Below are 17,963 nucleotides of genomic sequence, written 5' to 3' on the forward strand. Positions count from 1 at the left end.
GCACATTCTAAAACATTTAATGTGGAAAACACTTAAAGTGCCTTAATTTACTGAAACAGCGATATTAAATGATCATGACGCATACATTATGCTAGCAGATGAGCCTGGAATATGAACGCAATGCACTAAATGGTTAAGTGTTTTCTTTATAATGGTTTTCTAAGGGGAAAATGTTTAATGTGAAACTTTTGCACATTGAGTTTATATTCTGGGTTCATCTTTTTGCCTGTACAACATATGCATCATCAATAAAGTGTATACTAAATTTGAAATTTTAATATGAGTGTCTCATTACAGGTCCTATGTATTTTTAAAGTCGGCATGAAATGATCATTTCATTTAAAAATGATTTTTTTTTTAACTTGTAGTTTTGAATCAAAATGTCATAACTCGATTTTCTAAGGAAAGGGCATATTTCTCTCTGGTGATGCATGCTGGACTCTCATAAAACCCTGCACCTCCACAATCAACTTTTTCAATAACCTGTTTCACTTGACGTACTCACAGCGAGGCTCCTAATCATACTCGCGTACGTCACAGTATGCAGAAGCTGATCTGTTGCTACTTCTATTACCCTCCACATCTTGTTTTCTACACAACGCATTGTGACTTTCCCCCCCACACTCTGAGTTCTGAAAATGGCCAGGATGTGTCTCTGGGGAAACTCTTAGCTCTGGACTTACATTAGTAGTCTTTAACGATCCCCTCCAGGATAATTTCTTTCTTTCTCTCACTCTCCTTCTGTCTCACACCTCAATTAAAGGAAGCTTCATTGCCAATTCACCTACTGGATAAAGAGTTGCCAAAGCTGTCCACAACAGCAGCAAACTGTTAAAGTGTCCATAGAAACCATTAATAACATTAATGTGTATAACGCAACAATCAGTATACTGTTAGTTATGATGACAGATCATTATGCAGCTGTACAACTAACAGTTGAACGGTGAGAGCTAATCAATACCATTTGAGGCCTTAGGCTACTGTCAACCATGTGCATCTCTCTCCCAATCTCTGTGTCCAGGTTATGGGGTAGCGGTGTGTGTTAGTCAGTGTGTGCGTGTGATTCTGCGTGAGACAGGCAGCTCTTCTCGCTGAGTGGTTGTCATGGCTACAGCAGGGAGATATAATGCGGTAAATATCTCAATTTCCCAATCAACCACACTCAAAAACACACACGAGCACACACATACTGTTGGTCTTTTGGGAGAAAGGTCAGAACATGCCAGGAGACAGGAAAGGACAGAGAGGAGTAGGCAGTAAGTGTGGCAGTGGTCTACGTTAAACGTTTTATTTATTTTTTTCGTTCATTCGAACACACTGAATCTACACAAGTTCTTAGAACTTAAATGAAGCTTGAAATTTTAATAACAGAAAACTGTAGTTTTGGCTGAAAACATAATAAACCTCAGCACCTAACCTTCAGCCAGCTCTGATGCTCTCTGGGAGAACTATTAGAACAAGTCTGCTAGTGTCTAAGGCACTTAATAAAAAAATAAAAAAAATCCAATCACAAAATAATGCACTGAGAAAAGTAAACATACTCAACAACATGAATTCCAACCATTTTTCTAATTCAAATTTGTTGAAATGAGTCATTAAATCTTACACACTGCAGGTGATGTATTCAAGTTCAGTCTAAGCTCGGGTGTCCAGGCACTAGACACTGATTGGACAAAATGTATCAGTACTTCCTAACTATTGTGGGTGATGTTAGCAGGTCGTGTACAATTAAGCAGCTGTGTTTTGCCAGTGGGTGCATGTTATTAGTCGCTAATGGCTGCTTGGGGGCTGAAATCTAGCAGTAGTAGTATCAGCAGAGAGCTTTATGATTAGGTTTATGAAATCCTGGAACACAATTAAAGACACTCAATCAAACATTAGAGATTTTGCTAATTCTGTTCCAAGTAATGAACAGGAGACGATTCCTATGCTGATCATACAAGAATTGCTTATCGAATTTTCTACGCTTATAGTCATCCTACATCCGAATTTGCCGCCAGTAAAATCTATCATGATACAACCATGATATACACTACTGTTTAGAGTCTGTAAGACTTCTTCTTGTTTTAGGTTTTTTTTTTTGGAAAGAGTGTAATAATCCTGTCCAGCAAGGATTCATTAAAGGGTTACTCCACCCCAAAATGAAAATTTTGTCATTAATCACTTACCCCCATGTCGTTCCAAACCCGTAAAAGCTTTGTTTGTCTTTGGAACACAATTTAAGATATTTTAGATGAAAAAAGGGAGGCTCGTGACTGTCACACTGACTGCCAAGTATTTACCACTGTCAAGGCACAGAAAAGTATGAAAAGCATCGTCAGGATAGTCCATCTGCCATCAGTGGTTCAATCTGAATTTTATGATGCGATGAGAATACTTTTTGTAAAAATAAAATAAAAATAACAACTTTTTTCCAACAACTCATCTCCTCTCTGTCTATCCGCGTCACCGTAGGGCCATTTTAGAGATTATCCACTGGACACAAACTGCATGCTCTCTTCTGTATCAGCCACAACACAAGGATGCGCTATTTTCATTCAGATCAGAGCATAAATACACGTAGAATAGCGCATCCTTGTGTTATGACTGATGCAGCAACACAATTGCATTTAAAGAGACATGTACGAAAACAGCGTGTTTCTGCTTCCACTCAAAATAGGGATTTTCAATAAATGATCTTTGGGGTATTTTGAGCTGAAACTTCACAGACACATTCTGCGGGTACCTGAGAGTTATATTACATATTGTAAATAAGTCATAACAGGACTCCTTTAAATTGGTCAAAATTAACTATATAAAGACAGTTACAATGTTAGATTTTTAGATTTTTTTGTTAGAATTTCAAATAAATGCTGTTCATTTGAACTTTCAAAATTTATCAAAAAATCCTGAAAAAATGTATCATGGTTTCCACACAAAAATAAACAGCTCAACTGTTAAACATTGATAATAATAATTCTTGATCAGCAAATCAGCCTATTAAAATGATTTCTGAAGAATTATGTGACAATGAAGGCTGGAGTAATGAAAATTCAGCTTTCCCATATAACAGAAATCAGTTGCATTTCAATATATAAAAACAGATGTTTTGAACAACATTACTGTTTTTACAGTATTTTTGATCAAATAAGCATAGGAGAATGTGTAATACAAATGCACCAGCTCTGAGAGTTTTAACACTGTTTTTTTATGGTTAATATGCATATTTTGCTTTTATTAATTCTTCTAATCTGAAAAGTTGGCAAAAAGTAGTTACTACCTGTAATCATGCCACCAAAATCTTGTAACTATTAAATAAATGTGGCAAGACAAAAAGAGCAAGAGAGAAACATATAGAAGAAGGACAGAAATGGAGCAAGTGGGGAGGATGAAGCAGATTTAAACAGGTGGGGAAAAAACAAAAAACAAAAAAAGTGGAAATAAATGAAAAGGAAAGCAAAAAAGAGAAAGCCGGACTGGTCACCTGGAGATCCTTGGCCTGGGCTGAGCCATGGGGAGGTGGTAGCAGTCGTCATGGAGAGGGGCTCTGGTTGCCATGGTAACAGCTGGGCCGGGGGTCAGCGGCTAAGGGAATGTGTTTGCACACAGAAGTGCATGCTGGGAGGAGAATCCTGCTGGGTGTGTGTTTAAGTGAGTGAGTTTGAAAGAGAGAGAGAACGTTCTTAGTGGTCCCTTCAGAGCTGAAAAACCCCTGTGTTGCCATAACAAAGAGGAAAAATTAGTTTGGGGCTGTGAGGTAATTGTTGAGGCATTTTGTGAAGTTCTTTTGAGGTGCTAGATGAAATAATTTGTTCGATGAAACGGGAGGCACAATTGTATGGTTGTGTATGAGGCTGTTTATGAGGCATCGAAGCAGCTCAAAATATTCTGTTAATTCTGTTAATCCAAAACCTGTTACATATGACAGATATACACATGACCCCAGTAAACACAAGGACATCGTAAAATTGATCTCCCTGAATGAGACCAGAATCTCCACACACTCCCACTCCCACTCCACAGACGCAGATGCAGAGAACTTATAGAGACCCTTAAATCGAAAGGCCATTTCTGTACCCACACAAACCTAAACTGAAGTTCATGGGTCACAGAGAGATGTCAGCAAGCCAGCACACATGGATAAATTCACGGATGAAGGTTTCTTAAAATCTGTGGCTGGAAGAATATGGTTCAGATGAACACATTTAGTACATTTAGAGTTCAACAGAGTGGAACAGAATATGGTGTTCTAGTTCCGTCTCTTAGAACCTGGAACATCCCACAGCATTTGTGTCATGATGTTGCTTAAAACAAATATAAATTCAGACTCATCCCCCTTTTTCTTTTAAAATAAAAAAGCAAACATGAAGGTTTCTGTGAGGCACTTGAGTGGGACCAATTTCAGAGGATTTTGAAGCAAATTCACTACTGTTCAAAATTTTGGAGTCAACTATTTTTTTTTTCCTAATTAAATCAATACTTTAATTCAGCAAGGAGTGCATTAAGTTGACCAAAAGCGACAGTAAAGATATACACATGTACATATATATATATGAAATATATACACTCTTAAAATAAAGACGCTTCACGATGCCATAGAAGACGGGGCTAACTTGCTTAGCCCCGGCACAGCCCCCCCAAGGATTTCCAAATGATTCTCCTGTTTTTTAACTCTCCGTGTCACTCTCATTAACATAGAAAAATTACTTTATAAACAATTGATATTATGGTGGAGGGGTCAAGCAACTCAAGCAATCAATGCACAAACTTTGCGCAAGACGGTGAATGTCAATTCACTATAGAGAAAGTGAAAGTAAAAAAACTGACCGCTAACGCTACATTAAAGGCGCATATTCTCTCTGAGACAAGAGACGAATCTACTCTAACATATGCTGATAACGGTATATAACGGTCTTAAATTATTCCCTTAATATTTCTCTTGTGGCTCGTATAATGAAAAACATGAGAAGAAACGTATTTCGCGTTAAACACGTTTTTTGAAAATCAGTGCCCGCAATAAAGCTGCTCTGAATTGTCATTGATGACTGCAGTGTTAATCATTTTAATTATAGGCCTATAATTCATTGTATAAATTAATAGACCTGTTTTTAAAAATTTTTTATCATGCAGTGATTACTTATTTAATTTTATTGTTAATTTAATAATAAAAGTAATCTAATAATAATAATAGGCCTAATAATAAGAAGAATGTAACAGGACATTAATTGCAAATGCTAAATCCTCTTAATATTGCCAATCTTTTTAATGCGTATCTCTGGCTATCATCGACACATGATACCATGCAAATCAGCACGGGGAGGTTATCACCCGCAATGTGTGCCCATGTGGAAATAGTTTTATGAAAAAAAAGAAAAGAAAAAATTGTTGTTTTTATTGAATTGAAAAAAAAGAAAAAATCCCAACTTTCTCTCTTTTAAAGAAAGGGTTAGTATTATTTTTTCCCCAGTAACACATACTATTTACATCTTGAAAAAGGGCGTACGTTAAAGTACGTTTGGCCACATTCACTTTCATTGTAAGAGTCTCAGTGTGACCTAGAATAGGAGGGACAAGTTGAAATCAAATTTGTGTTCATCAGCATGAAGCCACAGTTTATGCTGATTAAGTTTAACTTAGATTGAACCCAGAATATTGTAATGGGAAAACAGTGCATTTAACTCAAATACTTTCCAAACTCCGCCCACACTTATCATATTCAAAGTCATCAGGTTCACTGAGTCAATCACACAGAAACACTCACAAACTCTGTCTCACACTCTTGAGGGATGTTGCTCCCAGAGTCGAACTGTCTGCAGGAGATGCAGTGAGATGGAAAACTTTAATCGCATTAAAAGAAAAACCTCCTTTCATTTGGAAATTCCTCAGATTCCCCCTTCTCTCCCACCCTCGTCCTTCTCCCTCTATTTTCCCAGTTCTCTCTTTTTCCGAACTTCCCCCTCCTCCTCCAGCACTTACAGTTCACGCTCCTGAATATACCCCCCCCCCCCCCCCCCAAATCTGCTCCACCCGTGGAGGAATTATAATCTGCTCCTGTCTCTCTCCCTGTTTCGCTCCATCTCCCTCACTTTCTCTCTCTCTCGTTCTCTTTATCTCTTTCTTTTCGTCCTGCTCCTGTGATTCTGTTCCTCCTCTTTCTGTAAGCAGACAGATCAAAGACTCGGCCCCCTCCTCTCTCCTCCAGAAGGTTTTGTCCCCATCTCTCTGTCACTTGCTCTTTGTGGACCTTTTTCCGGTTTCATGCCACGTTCAAACTCTCCTTTTGTCATCTGGGTCCGAAACACATTTACACACACGGACACACAAATACACACAGTCACACACAGCAGGGATAAACCACCTGAGGAGAGAGAGGGATTTTCAAAGTCTGGGGGGGATTTTGGACCTTAGGGGTCCTGGGGAAAGTTCACCGTTTAGACTCTTACACTCACACAAAAACAACTTCAACAAAGCTTCATGAGCTGAAATTATATTTTTTGTTTTTAATCTGAAGTGATTCAGTAGTACTAGCGATAATCATATATCACATGACTAATAAATGATAAGAATATAGCTAAACTCACACTGGATCATTATCATGCCAGAGAGCCTGTCATTTCCTTACAACTCAAATAATCACAAGAGGGCAGTCCTGCACAATGTTAAAGTTTCATCAATTACTCACCCTAAAGCTGCATGACTTTTTTTTTCAGCGGAACACAAAATCAGTAATGTTATGAAACCATGCAATTATAAGAAACATGAAGAATCAATCTTAAAACTGACACATAAGCAATCATGAAACTGATATAAACTGATATTGATGATGGTCAATGAGTAGCTTTTAAACTTTATTCCAGAACAATCCTTGCTCCTTAAACTTGCACTGATAGTATATTACTGTAAACACGTAACTTGTAATGAGCCCAGAACCTAAAAGTGGTTTGTGGTTGAGGTTTAAATTAAGGCTGAGGATTGTTTTGAGGCTGAGTTAAGTCAAGTTTGTTTTTATTTGTCATTTGCACAGTTTACACCTGGTTCACTGGCCACTGAATGCTTGATACAAGGCACAGATGGCAGGACAATAACAGTAAAGTCAAACTAGACTGACACATAAAACATTAAACACATGCTAATTCAAATAAAGTACACTGCCATTCAGATGTTTGGAGATAAGATTTTTCATGTTTTTGAAAGAAGCATCTTATGCTCACCAAAGCTGCATTTATTTGATCAAACCTACAGTAAAAACAGTCATTTCTCTAATTCAGTCATTTTTCTAATTAAAAAATAACTGTTTTCTATTTAACCCTTGTGCACCCTTATGGACATTTTTGTCCATTTTAGTTTAGATATTTTTGTCTGGGTTAATGCTAACTGCATAAATTTTGGCACAGGTGTGCATTATTATTGGAATTTTAATATTCCATCCTCATTTCCTTTAATAATGAATCTATTTTACACTAGATACAAAAAAGTGAATGAAAAAAGTGCAAAAAGTGCCATTTTTAATTGCAGTGCCGTTTAACTCTAAAATGATGTAATAGGCTTTCATTCTGTTGATGTCAGTGTGGTTTGAATGTGTCATAAAAAACAATGTGTGTGTGTGGTTGTAATATTTGAGGAAGAAAAACTCTACTGTAAATCACAAATCCAAGCACTGTGTGCACCAGCGGAGTTCTTCAAATTTGGAACACAACTTGTTTAGATTTATGGCTTTGATTTTCTAGCAGGTTTAGAGTTCAACATGAAACATAAAATATATATTTTATTTAAAATATTGTTCATAAAGCCTTTTCATAAATTTAAACCTGTATAGCTTTTTTTTTGGTTTCACTTTTTAAACTTTTTTTACTTCAACAATAATCTGCCATAATCTTTAAAATGAGACCAAACGTAAGTCTCTGCTCCCAAGCTTCCCATTTTTATGACCGGTTTTTTTTTGTCCACTTATTTTTGTCCACTATGAACCTAAGTGTAACTTTTTTTATTGATTCACAAGGGTTAAATATATATTTTAAAATGTAATTTACTCCTGTGATGGCAAAGCTGAATTTTCAGGATCGTTACTCCAGTCTTCAGTGTCACATGATCCTTCAGAAATCATTCTAATATTTGGTACTCAGGAAATTATTACTAGGCTACTCTTATCATTTTCAATGCTGAAAACAGATGTTTTCAAAATAACAGCATTTATTTAAGCATTTATTTTAAAACGAAATCCTTTGTAACATTAAAAATGTCTTCACTATCAGTTTTGATCAATTGAATGCATCCTTGCTGAATAAAATTATTATTTTTAAGTGTGTACATATAGCGAATGTACAGTATGGAACAGCACAGGACTGTGACAGTATTAAAAGGTAAATGTAAAAAGAAAATAATATAGTTAACAGCATGGTGAACAAGCAACAATCAGTAACATGATGGTTCAGGTTGAAAAGTTCAAATTAAGGTTATGAAGGAGGTTTTTATATTGAGGTTAAGATTAAGGGGGAGGCTGGTTTTGTGGCTGTGGTTAGTTAGGAATGAAGCACAGGTTACATGCAAGGCTGATTTTAGCCTTAAGTTTGAAGTTGGACTGAGAATAAGCTTTGTTGTTTTGAGGTTGAAGCTGGGATTCAGTCTTAAATTAAAGGAATGCTCTTTCAATATAAATTAAGCTCTGTCAGCTGTATTTATGTCAATTACCACAGGAAATAATTGTGTCCCTTTGCTTTTGTTTTTGAAGTAAACCATGTGATAAACATTAATTTTAAAATATCATTGAGTATATTCAAGTATATCCAAAAGCATTTATTAGTATATTTATTACCACCCCTTACCAACACAGAAGCCTGTCAACTTCCACTTTTAAAGTAAAGCATGATTGATGAGCTTTTCAAACTGCAAGAATCACTTCAAATGTCCTCAAACGTTAGACAGGTTTCACTATATTTATGAGATAACCTTCATTTCTCTCTCTCTCTTTCTCTCTCTCTCTCTCTCTCTCTCACACACACACACACACACACACTCCCGTCTGGTCCATCTGCTAATTAAGATGATTGACCTGGTGATCCAGGTGACGTTTCAATCAAATAGAGAAGAACACGAGCCTGTTTCAAAAAAAAAAAAAGGTTTCAAAAGTGGTGAATTCCTCACCCACATATACCAATCACTAAAATAATTTTTTCTTCAGCTACTATTTTTCACTGCATTCACAGAAGCTCTATTGCTCACATCCTTTAGCAAATACATCACACCGCTCACACATTTACACAAACAACCACGTGAAAAACATTTCATGGAAAGCAACCGCAATATCAAAATACTGGCTAATAATGAGAAAGGTGATACAATGATCAGGCATTTTTCTATCTACACTCATTATAGATGCCCACTGACCACATAGAAAATAAATGCAAAATACAAGTAAAAATAGGTTTAAACAAGTAAACAGTAAAAACACATGAGCAGTGATTGTGTGAAAAGCAGGACTACGAAAATAAACTGGAGTTAGAGGTGTTTACAGTGGCTCAGTGGGGTGACCGAGGTCAATTCCAAGCCTACACACCTGTTTCCATCTGCATATACAGAAACAGAAAGAAATAACAAGTGAGCTACATGTTTGACATATTATCTCACACTGTGACTTCTTGAGTACAATTTCATTGTCATAACATAAGATGAGTCTATGTTCTTAATGTCTATGTCTATTATCTGTCTTCACTAAACCACTTTTCAACATCAGTGTTCAATCTAACCGCATGTCAAGCATGATGACATAAAGGTCAGTCTTACCAAAACCAACACACGCACACAGATCTGTCAAACCTGCCTCAACAAACCTGGATGTCCATGTACAAATCATCAACACACACGCACACACATACGCACACACACACACACACACACACACACACACACACACACACACACACACACACACACACACACATCCTTAACCCCCATCCGCTGGCTGGGCCGGACTCATCTGAGCCGTTGCCATGGTGACGGACCTGGAGCGCAGGCATCGCCTTAGATACCTCAAACAGATAATCTCAACTAAACATATGCACACACAACCTTGACCAGGTAAGACATCCACACACACAGACGTTACATGAACATACAACTGAATAGCGTTCAGTACTGAATATAAGCACAAGTGAACCTGCAATTAGAGGTTAGTTTCAGATGTTTAAATAGAGAACAACCCACAAGAAGTCTTACTTTCACTTCAAATTTGTCACAAATTTACAGTGTGATAACGACTTGAACATTTTGGTGAATCAATCCAGATCATATTTCAAAGAAATTTACATATAGAAAATTATGTTAAATCTGTTTACATTTTTTGTTAATACATTTTGTTAATAAGGATGTTTTTTAAGGGAGTTTCTTCTGCTCATGAAGGCTGTATTTATTCGATCAAAAATACAGAAAAAACAGTAATGTTGTGAAATCTTATTGCAATTTCTAATATTGGTTTCCTATTTTAATATACTTTAAAATAAAATTTATTTCTGTGACGCAGCGCTGAATTTTCAGCATCATTACTCCAGTCTTCACATGATCCTTCAGAAATCATTCTAATATGCTGGTTTATTATGAGTGTTGAAACTGCTGTGCTGCTTCATATTGTTTTTTGTTTCTTTGATGAATACAAAGTTCAAAAGAGCAGCATTTGTTCAAAATTAAGACTTTTTATTCATTTAACACATCCTTCCTGAATAAAAGCATTAATTTCTTAAAAAATTAAAGAAAGAAAAAAATGTTCTGACCCCAAATTTTGTATAGCATTGTATATTGTAAAACAAAATTTCTTTTTTTAAATAAATGCTGTTCTTTTAAACTTTTTATTAATCAGAGAATCCTAAAAAAATTATGAAGCAGCACAACGGTTTCCAACATCGATTATAAATCAACACATTAGAATGATTTCTGAAGGATCATGTGAAGACTGAAGTAATGATGCTGAAAATTCAGCTCTGATCACAGAAATACATTATATTTTAAAGTATATTAAAATAGAAAACTGTTATTTTAAATTGCAATAATATTTCACAAAATAAATTTTTTTTCTGTATTTTTGATCAAATAGATACAGCCTTGATGAGCAGAAGAAACTTCTTTAAAAAAAAACCATTAAAAATCTTACTGATCCCAAACTTTTGAGCGGCAGTGTGTTTGTGTGTGTGTGTGTGTGTGTGTATATATTTATTTATATACATACACACACTGTATTTATAATTTAAATAATAATATATAGCCTATTATACTGTATTTATTTGATAAATAACTGTAAAGTTATTATGATTTATTATTATTGCTATTTTATTGATATGAATGTTATATTTTTGAGTTTTTAATAATTATTATTACAAAATTAAAATAACTGTTTTATATTTTAATATATTTATACATAATCCTGCAGAAATCATTCTAATATACTGATATGATGCTCAAGAAATGCTTATTATTATTATCCGTGTTGAAAACAGTTGTGCTGCTTAATATTTTTGTGGAAACCGCACTGTTCTTCTTCTTCTTCTTCTTCTTCTTCTTCTTCTTCTTCTCAGGATTCTTTGATGAATAGAACAACTTTTATTTAAAATAGAAATGTGCCCGACAAGAAAAAACTCCCTCTCATTAACTTTTCAAAAATGCTCATAAAAGATTCACTTTTATGTCTATACATTTCAATATGGACAAAAGAAAGAGAAACAACCTGGAATGATACAAGTCACAAAAATCAAATCCTTCTTTTATCTTATTTGTAATACCAACAGAGACTATAGAAAAGAACAGGATTATGCCAGATTATGTCTGGATGATATAATTGTGAATAATCTTGCCAGTGATCCTTTTCAGGAAATGGGATTAGACTTCAGAAAATTGACAGAGAAATGAGAAAGAGAGGAATGGGAGAAAGACAGAAACCAGAGAGGAAAAAGGGAGAGATTTAAAAGAAAAAGAGGTATGAAAGGTATAGTTTGATATGAGGGTCGTTCAATAAACCTAAATGTTCTGTTTCATGACAGGTGTTGAATAAAAAGAAAACAGGAAGAAAAAAGTCAATGCATTTTATAGTAAGTATGTTGTGGTAAATTTGTGTCACTGTAACAGTTTTGTGCATATGCGTGCTTGGATGGATGGATGGATGGATGTTTGTGCGTGTGTGCGTGTTTTTGAATTAGGTGTGTTTGCTAGGAAGGAGTGGCGGATTAAGGGATTATGGTGAGTCTGATCATGTGATTGTCATGGTCCGTGGTGACCCTACTTACTAACAGATTACCCTGGTGAAGGTGAGGTAGCCTCCTTTCTTTCCTATTTCCTCCTTCTGTCACTTCATCCATCCTTTTGTCAGGACAGCCTGTCATCTCATCCCTCATGGTTGGGCAGAAGTCTCCACCTTCTGTGGCTTCCTGTACCGAGCCAGGAGACCCGAACACACAAACCTGCACAGAAACACTCATTTCTTATTATTTTCCATTCAGAGGAGTCCTCTTCATCTTGACCTTTCCTTCTGGATTCTTTGACCTGGAGATCAGGCACACACACCTGACCTGCCAATGCAGAGGTGAGTAATAACATAATCCAGCACTCCGATCCCATCTCTTCAAGCACCTGAGGAGGGAAACCAAACTATCGGTTAAGCAATTGTGTTTTGATCCAAATGTTAGATAAATGAGATGGAAATTGGCATTGTAAAAGCTAAGTCAATTCCCAGCCGCTTCCTTGAAAGCAGGAACTGGCCTAAAACTATCACACCCAACAACAAAAGCTTACTTTGACATAGCCGAGTTTAACCGGATGAGAAACAACACAACTTCTAAATGTGTGAGAAAGATAATATAGCTTTCAGGTCCTTCAGTTCCAATTTCAGAGAGACTATTCAGAGAAAGGCACTCATTTGACTCAGAAAGATGTCTTTACATTCAGTTCATTACACACAGAGTACGGTATGTGTCACGGCTATTATCCGGCATGGTTGCACTCCAGCGTAAAACGGCTTTCTTGTTACATTGATTTAGCAATGTTTCTCCTATGTGGAGAGCCACAAATTTGTCGACCCAAAAACACAAACAACAGTTACCGTTAAACCATAATATTAATAATACCAAATAAGTACAGCTTATTGAAGTAGAAATAACTGTACTAACTGTGGTATAAATTGTAGTTAGCATAGTTTCAAAGTATGTTTTCCCTTTTCCACCCTGAAAAGGATGGTTTACATTTTAGACTAGTTTAGGATGGTTAGAGTAGTGGACTGTATTTTCATGTAATATAGGAACAGAACTTCTTTAACCATTAATAAACAGTAACTACCGAATAACAAAGTGGAAGTTAGTATGTTGCTGCAGTACTTTTTCAAAGTACATCGGAAAAGAGATTGATAAATACGTTTCGTCAGTTTCATGAGACGCAGTTGTTGCTTGGCTCTCAGGCGCCCTCTGTTGAAAAGCTTGTGAACTGCAGACTCGTATTAGTACACTTTAAAGAGTATTTAGCGCTGAATGTGGGCAGCACTAATTAATCCTGTTAGCGATTAATTATCCTAAAATGTCTTCCTTTGTTTCCTCTGACGTAGCGTCGTAGCTTTTCAGTTGGTAAACAGGGACTTGTGATCACACTTTTCTTTCAGACTTTACTCTTTTTGTGTATTATTATAATTACTACTGGCAATGTCTGACACAAAAAGCTGTTGAAAATTGCGCCAGGAAAAACAAAGAAATATATATAAATTATATAAAACATATTTAGGAAATATATGTATATGAATTGACTTTCTGTTACAACATGCTTGTCGAGAATGCATTTCAGCGTCTTGGTTCAAATGTATACTGCTTTAACTATAATTAATGAATCTGGGCTCCCCTAACTTTAAGAGTGTGGGATGGAATATTTCTGTCTACAAGTTGTCCTAAATCTCAGTTGTTTAACCTGAAAGCTTCTTGTTTATTTAAAATTAATCAAATAATGTGCAGCTGAAGTCATTGTTATGGACACATACACACCAGAACAGAAATCCTCACAAAATAATAATTTAAAACAAGGAAATAAATACCTTACCAAAGATGTCTCTATTTCTTTATCTCCAGACATTATCCCTCGCCAAGGAGGCTTTTGTGCGAGTTTTGGGGTGAGGGGCCCTGAAACTTCTTGCTCAGCTCCATGGCTGGAAGAAAACACATGCTCGTCGTTCTCTCTCTTTCTCTTCTATTCCTCCTCTTCACCCCTCTATGTGTCTGCGGTCCTGCCCGTGCCCCTCTTCTCGCCGGCCAGCCTTTCCTGGTGTTATGGGGGGTTCCAGATAAAGACTGCTTGGGTCGGTCTGATCCAGCTGCATTTGGGATGGAGTGGGAAGGCCGTCTGGCAATATTTTATGAGGACACACTAGGACTTTACCCATATTTCAATGCACAGGATCGTCCTGTCAGTGGTGGCCTACCACAACACACCAGCCTTAACTTTCACCTCCAGAGGGTGGAGGGCGACCTGACGGCCTCATTGCCTCAAGCAGGAGCTCCTGGTTTAGGGGTGCTGCGCTGGCAGGAGTGGGCGCCTCAGTGGAACAGGAATAGGGGAATTAAAACAAAGTATCTTGTGGAGTCGAGGGCACTTCTCCGGGGATTTTTTCCAGACTGGAGCACAGAGGAAGTGGAGAAATGGTCTCAGGTGATGACAATCACAACATATTATGATATTTCAGAGATTATCATTCTGTATTATGTTGTAAATCGATCATATGATTTCATTTCCTGTCAGGTTGACTTTGAAGCAGCAGCACAGTCCATTATGATGGAAACCCTGCGGGAGGTGAAGAGACTCCGCCCACAAAGATTATGGGGCATGGCCCCATTTCCTAACTGTTATAACTTTGACTCCACCCAGATAGCATTAGCCAACTACACGGGACGGTGTCCTGCGGCAGAAATGGCCCTTAATGATGAGCTGATGTGGTTGTGGAAGCGAAGCGGTGCCCTCTATCCAGCCCTCTCACTAGAGAAGCTGCCAGAGGGAACTAAAGGGACGTGGCTTTACGCAACCAATCAGATCAGAGAGGCTTTACGGGTGGCGGCTCTTGCAGGGACTACCTTTGATCTTCCTGTGTTTCCGTTAATCAAGATTGTGTACATCTCTTCTAACTCCTTTCTCTCAGAGGTAATGAATAGTAAACTGTAATCTAGAGGTAATGAAAAGTAAGCTGTAATCTATTGAGTGAGCCAATATAATAGAAGAAATAATATAATATAATATAATATAATAATACTTGTGTACCTTATAAGGACTTTGTTGTCACTCAGTACAAACTCATAATTATATCTGTACTGAATATGTATCAGACTGATCTGGTGAACACAATTGGAGAGAGTGCTGCTATGGGAGCATCTGGAGTCATAATATGGGAAAAATCCTTAGCAGTTAAAACACAGGTAATCATTCAATCATTTTTCCACTAACATTCAAAGCTTTGAGGTCATTAATATTTTTTGAACACTTTTATTCAGCAAGGGTGCATTAAATTGGTCAAAGTTGACAATACAGATATTTACAATGTTACAAAAGATTTCCATTTGAACTTTCTAAAAGTTAAAGAATCGTTAAAAAAAAATCAAGTTACCCACAAAAATATTGAGCAGCACAACTGTTTTCAACAGTGATAATAATAATAAATGTTTCTTGAGCATCAGTATCAGTATCAGCATATAATTTCTGAAATATCATGTGACTCTGAAGACTGGAGTAATAGCTGCTTAAAATTCAGCTTTGCCATCACAAGAATAAACTAAATTTTAAAATACATTCAAATAGAAAACAAGTGTTTTAAATTGTAATATTTCACAAAACTACTGTTTTTACTGTAGTTCTGATTTAAAAAATGCTCCCTTGCTGAGCGTAAGAGCCAGAAACAACTTGCTTATACGTGCATACTTCTCCACCTTCTATTCGTTGTAATACTTTTCATTAGTCATTACAGATTCCTGTATGACTGATATTATTTACACCTGCATGCGTGTCTCCTACAGAAATCCTGCTCAGAGTTCGGCTCGTATGTTCGTCAGGTTCTTGGCCCATATGCTGTCAATGTGACGACTGCAGCACGTCTCTGTGGAGTCTCATTGTGTCAGGGCCGTGGACGCTGTGTGCGTAAGAAACCTGAGGACCCCACATACCTGCATCTTCCTTCAGCCCACTTTATGCTTCGCCCAAACGGGGCAGAAGGTGTCCGGGCCACGGGAGAGCTTCCCACTGCTTACATAGACCTCTGGAAGAAGGACTTCCGCTGCCAGTGGTTTGAAGCCTTGGAGGGTGCAGCAGCGGATCAAGAATCAGGCGTGGTGCTGGAAAACCGAGGGAAAATAACTTCACCAACAGTAAAAACAGTGGTTGGGATGAGCCAGAGTCAGAGTACAGCGGTTCCAGTGATTCCAGTCACAGTACTGGCTACCAAGCAGCCAGTGGACGGTGGAAATTCTGCATTTAATACACCCATCATCCTTCTCTCCTCACTGGTTCTTCATTACGCTTGACGAGAAGACAGCTGGAGTGTGTAGCAACGTTCGTGAACCTCTGTTGGCCTTGACACTGACTGCTAATTGCAAAAATAATTTTAATATAAATACCCAAAGGGATAACTCTGTTAAGAGAATAGCTTCTGTGAAAGACAATCTTAAAGATGGAATTAAATTCACAATCTGAACATGACTGAATAAACAGATCTGTTCTGAATCACACTTGAATATGAACTACAAAACTTATTTTAGATAAAGTTTTTTAAAGGGATAGTGCCATCATTGACCCCCCACTTGTTCCAAACCTCTATGAGTTTGTCCTGTTGAACACAAAAGATATTTTGAAGAATGTTGATAATAAACAGTTGATGGTAGACATTGACTTCCATAGTATGAAAAAGAAACCTCTGGAAGTCAATACCATCAACATACAGGTTTGGAACAAGTGAAGGGTGAGTAAATTATTATTATTATATGATTATTATTATGATATTATGAGTGAACTATCCATTTAATCTATTTACAAAATGACCCTGAATGGTTTTTAAACCAACTTAGCTAGCTTCTATACTGTACTATATTACAATAAGTGTTATTTTGTTTCTGCAAGAATAATTGTGATTATATTATAACTTCTATTTCCATCGTAAAAAAAAGATCATTTTACAAATATGTCTGCATTAACCCTTCAGATCATACACTACCTTTCAAATATTTAGGAGTAAGATCTGTTTTATTTTTTAAAGAAATTGATACTTATGTTCCGCAAAGATGATCAAACATTGATCAAAATTTTACATTGTTGCAAAAAATGTTTTATTTCATATAAATGTTGTTCTTTTGAACTTAATATTCGTCAAAGAATCCCAAAACAAATGTATTATGGTTTCCACAAAATTATTAAGCAGCACAACTGCTTTCAAAATGGAAAATAATAGGAAATGTTTCTTGAGCAGCAAATCAGCATATTAGAATGATTTCTGAAGGATCATGTGACACTGAAGACTGGAGTAATGCCTGTTGAAAATTCAGCTTTGCCATCACAGGAATAAATTACATTTTAAAATATATTAAAATAGAAAACTATTTTAATTTGATGTAATATTTCACAATATGACTGTTTTCACTTTTGCAATTAAATAAATGCAGCCTTGGTGATCTTAAAGACATATCTTTCAAAAACTGAAAATAAACTTATAGTGACTGTAGATATATACACGTCGTCAAACATGCGTAAAAACTTTACGCATGACAGGACAGCGATAGCACAATCATAAAATGTCCTGAAAGCAGCTGGGTCAGGGTGTAACTGGCCTCTATCTGTCTAAACTAAAATCTAATCAAATGTTTAGTCTCCAATTTATCTTTTACATTTATAAAAAAAAAAAAAAAAAAAAGGAGTCAGCCAAGTTTACACTTTATCTGAACAGCCTGTCCCAAACAAAGCCATCCTCCATAATGAAAATGTGAAGCCTTTCCAAACAT

General features: G+C 36.5%; 1 protein-coding gene across 1 annotated transcript; it reads left to right on the forward strand.

Annotated features, from left to right (window-relative positions):
* The first annotated feature begins 12,243 nt into the window (after positions 1-12,243).
* On the forward strand, positions 12,244-17,856 carry LOC306847770 (hyaluronidase-1-like). Its single transcript, XM_079381916.1, has 5 exons — positions 12,244-12,541; positions 14,064-14,640; positions 14,731-15,126; positions 15,309-15,398; positions 15,993-17,856. Exons 2-5 carry the CDS (start codon positions 14,137-14,139, stop codon positions 16,494-16,496), a joined length of 1,494 nt encoding a protein of 497 aa, XP_079238042.1. The 5' UTR covers positions 12,244-12,541; positions 14,064-14,136; the 3' UTR covers positions 16,497-17,856.
* The last annotated feature ends 107 nt before the right edge of the window (positions 17,857-17,963 follow it).

This window comes from Barbus barbus (genome assembly GCF_936440315.1).
Source record: "Barbus barbus genome assembly, chromosome: 28".
NCBI classification, from domain to species: domain Eukaryota; kingdom Metazoa; phylum Chordata; class Actinopteri; order Cypriniformes; family Cyprinidae; genus Barbus; species Barbus barbus.

Bases quoted from the DNA above. Each gene is read 5' to 3' on its own strand.
- LOC306847770 (XM_079381916.1), top strand. From the start codon at position 14,137: ATGGCTGGAAGAAAACACATGCTCGTCGTTCTCTCTCTTTCTCTTCTA. The intron at 15,127-15,308 runs GTAATGAATAGT...AATATGTATCAG, and splicing joins CTAACTCCTTTCTCTCAGAG to ACTGATCTGGTGAACACAAT. The intron at 15,399-15,992 runs GTAATCATTCAA...TGTCTCCTACAG, and splicing joins CCTTAGCAGTTAAAACACAG to AAATCCTGCTCAGAGTTCGG.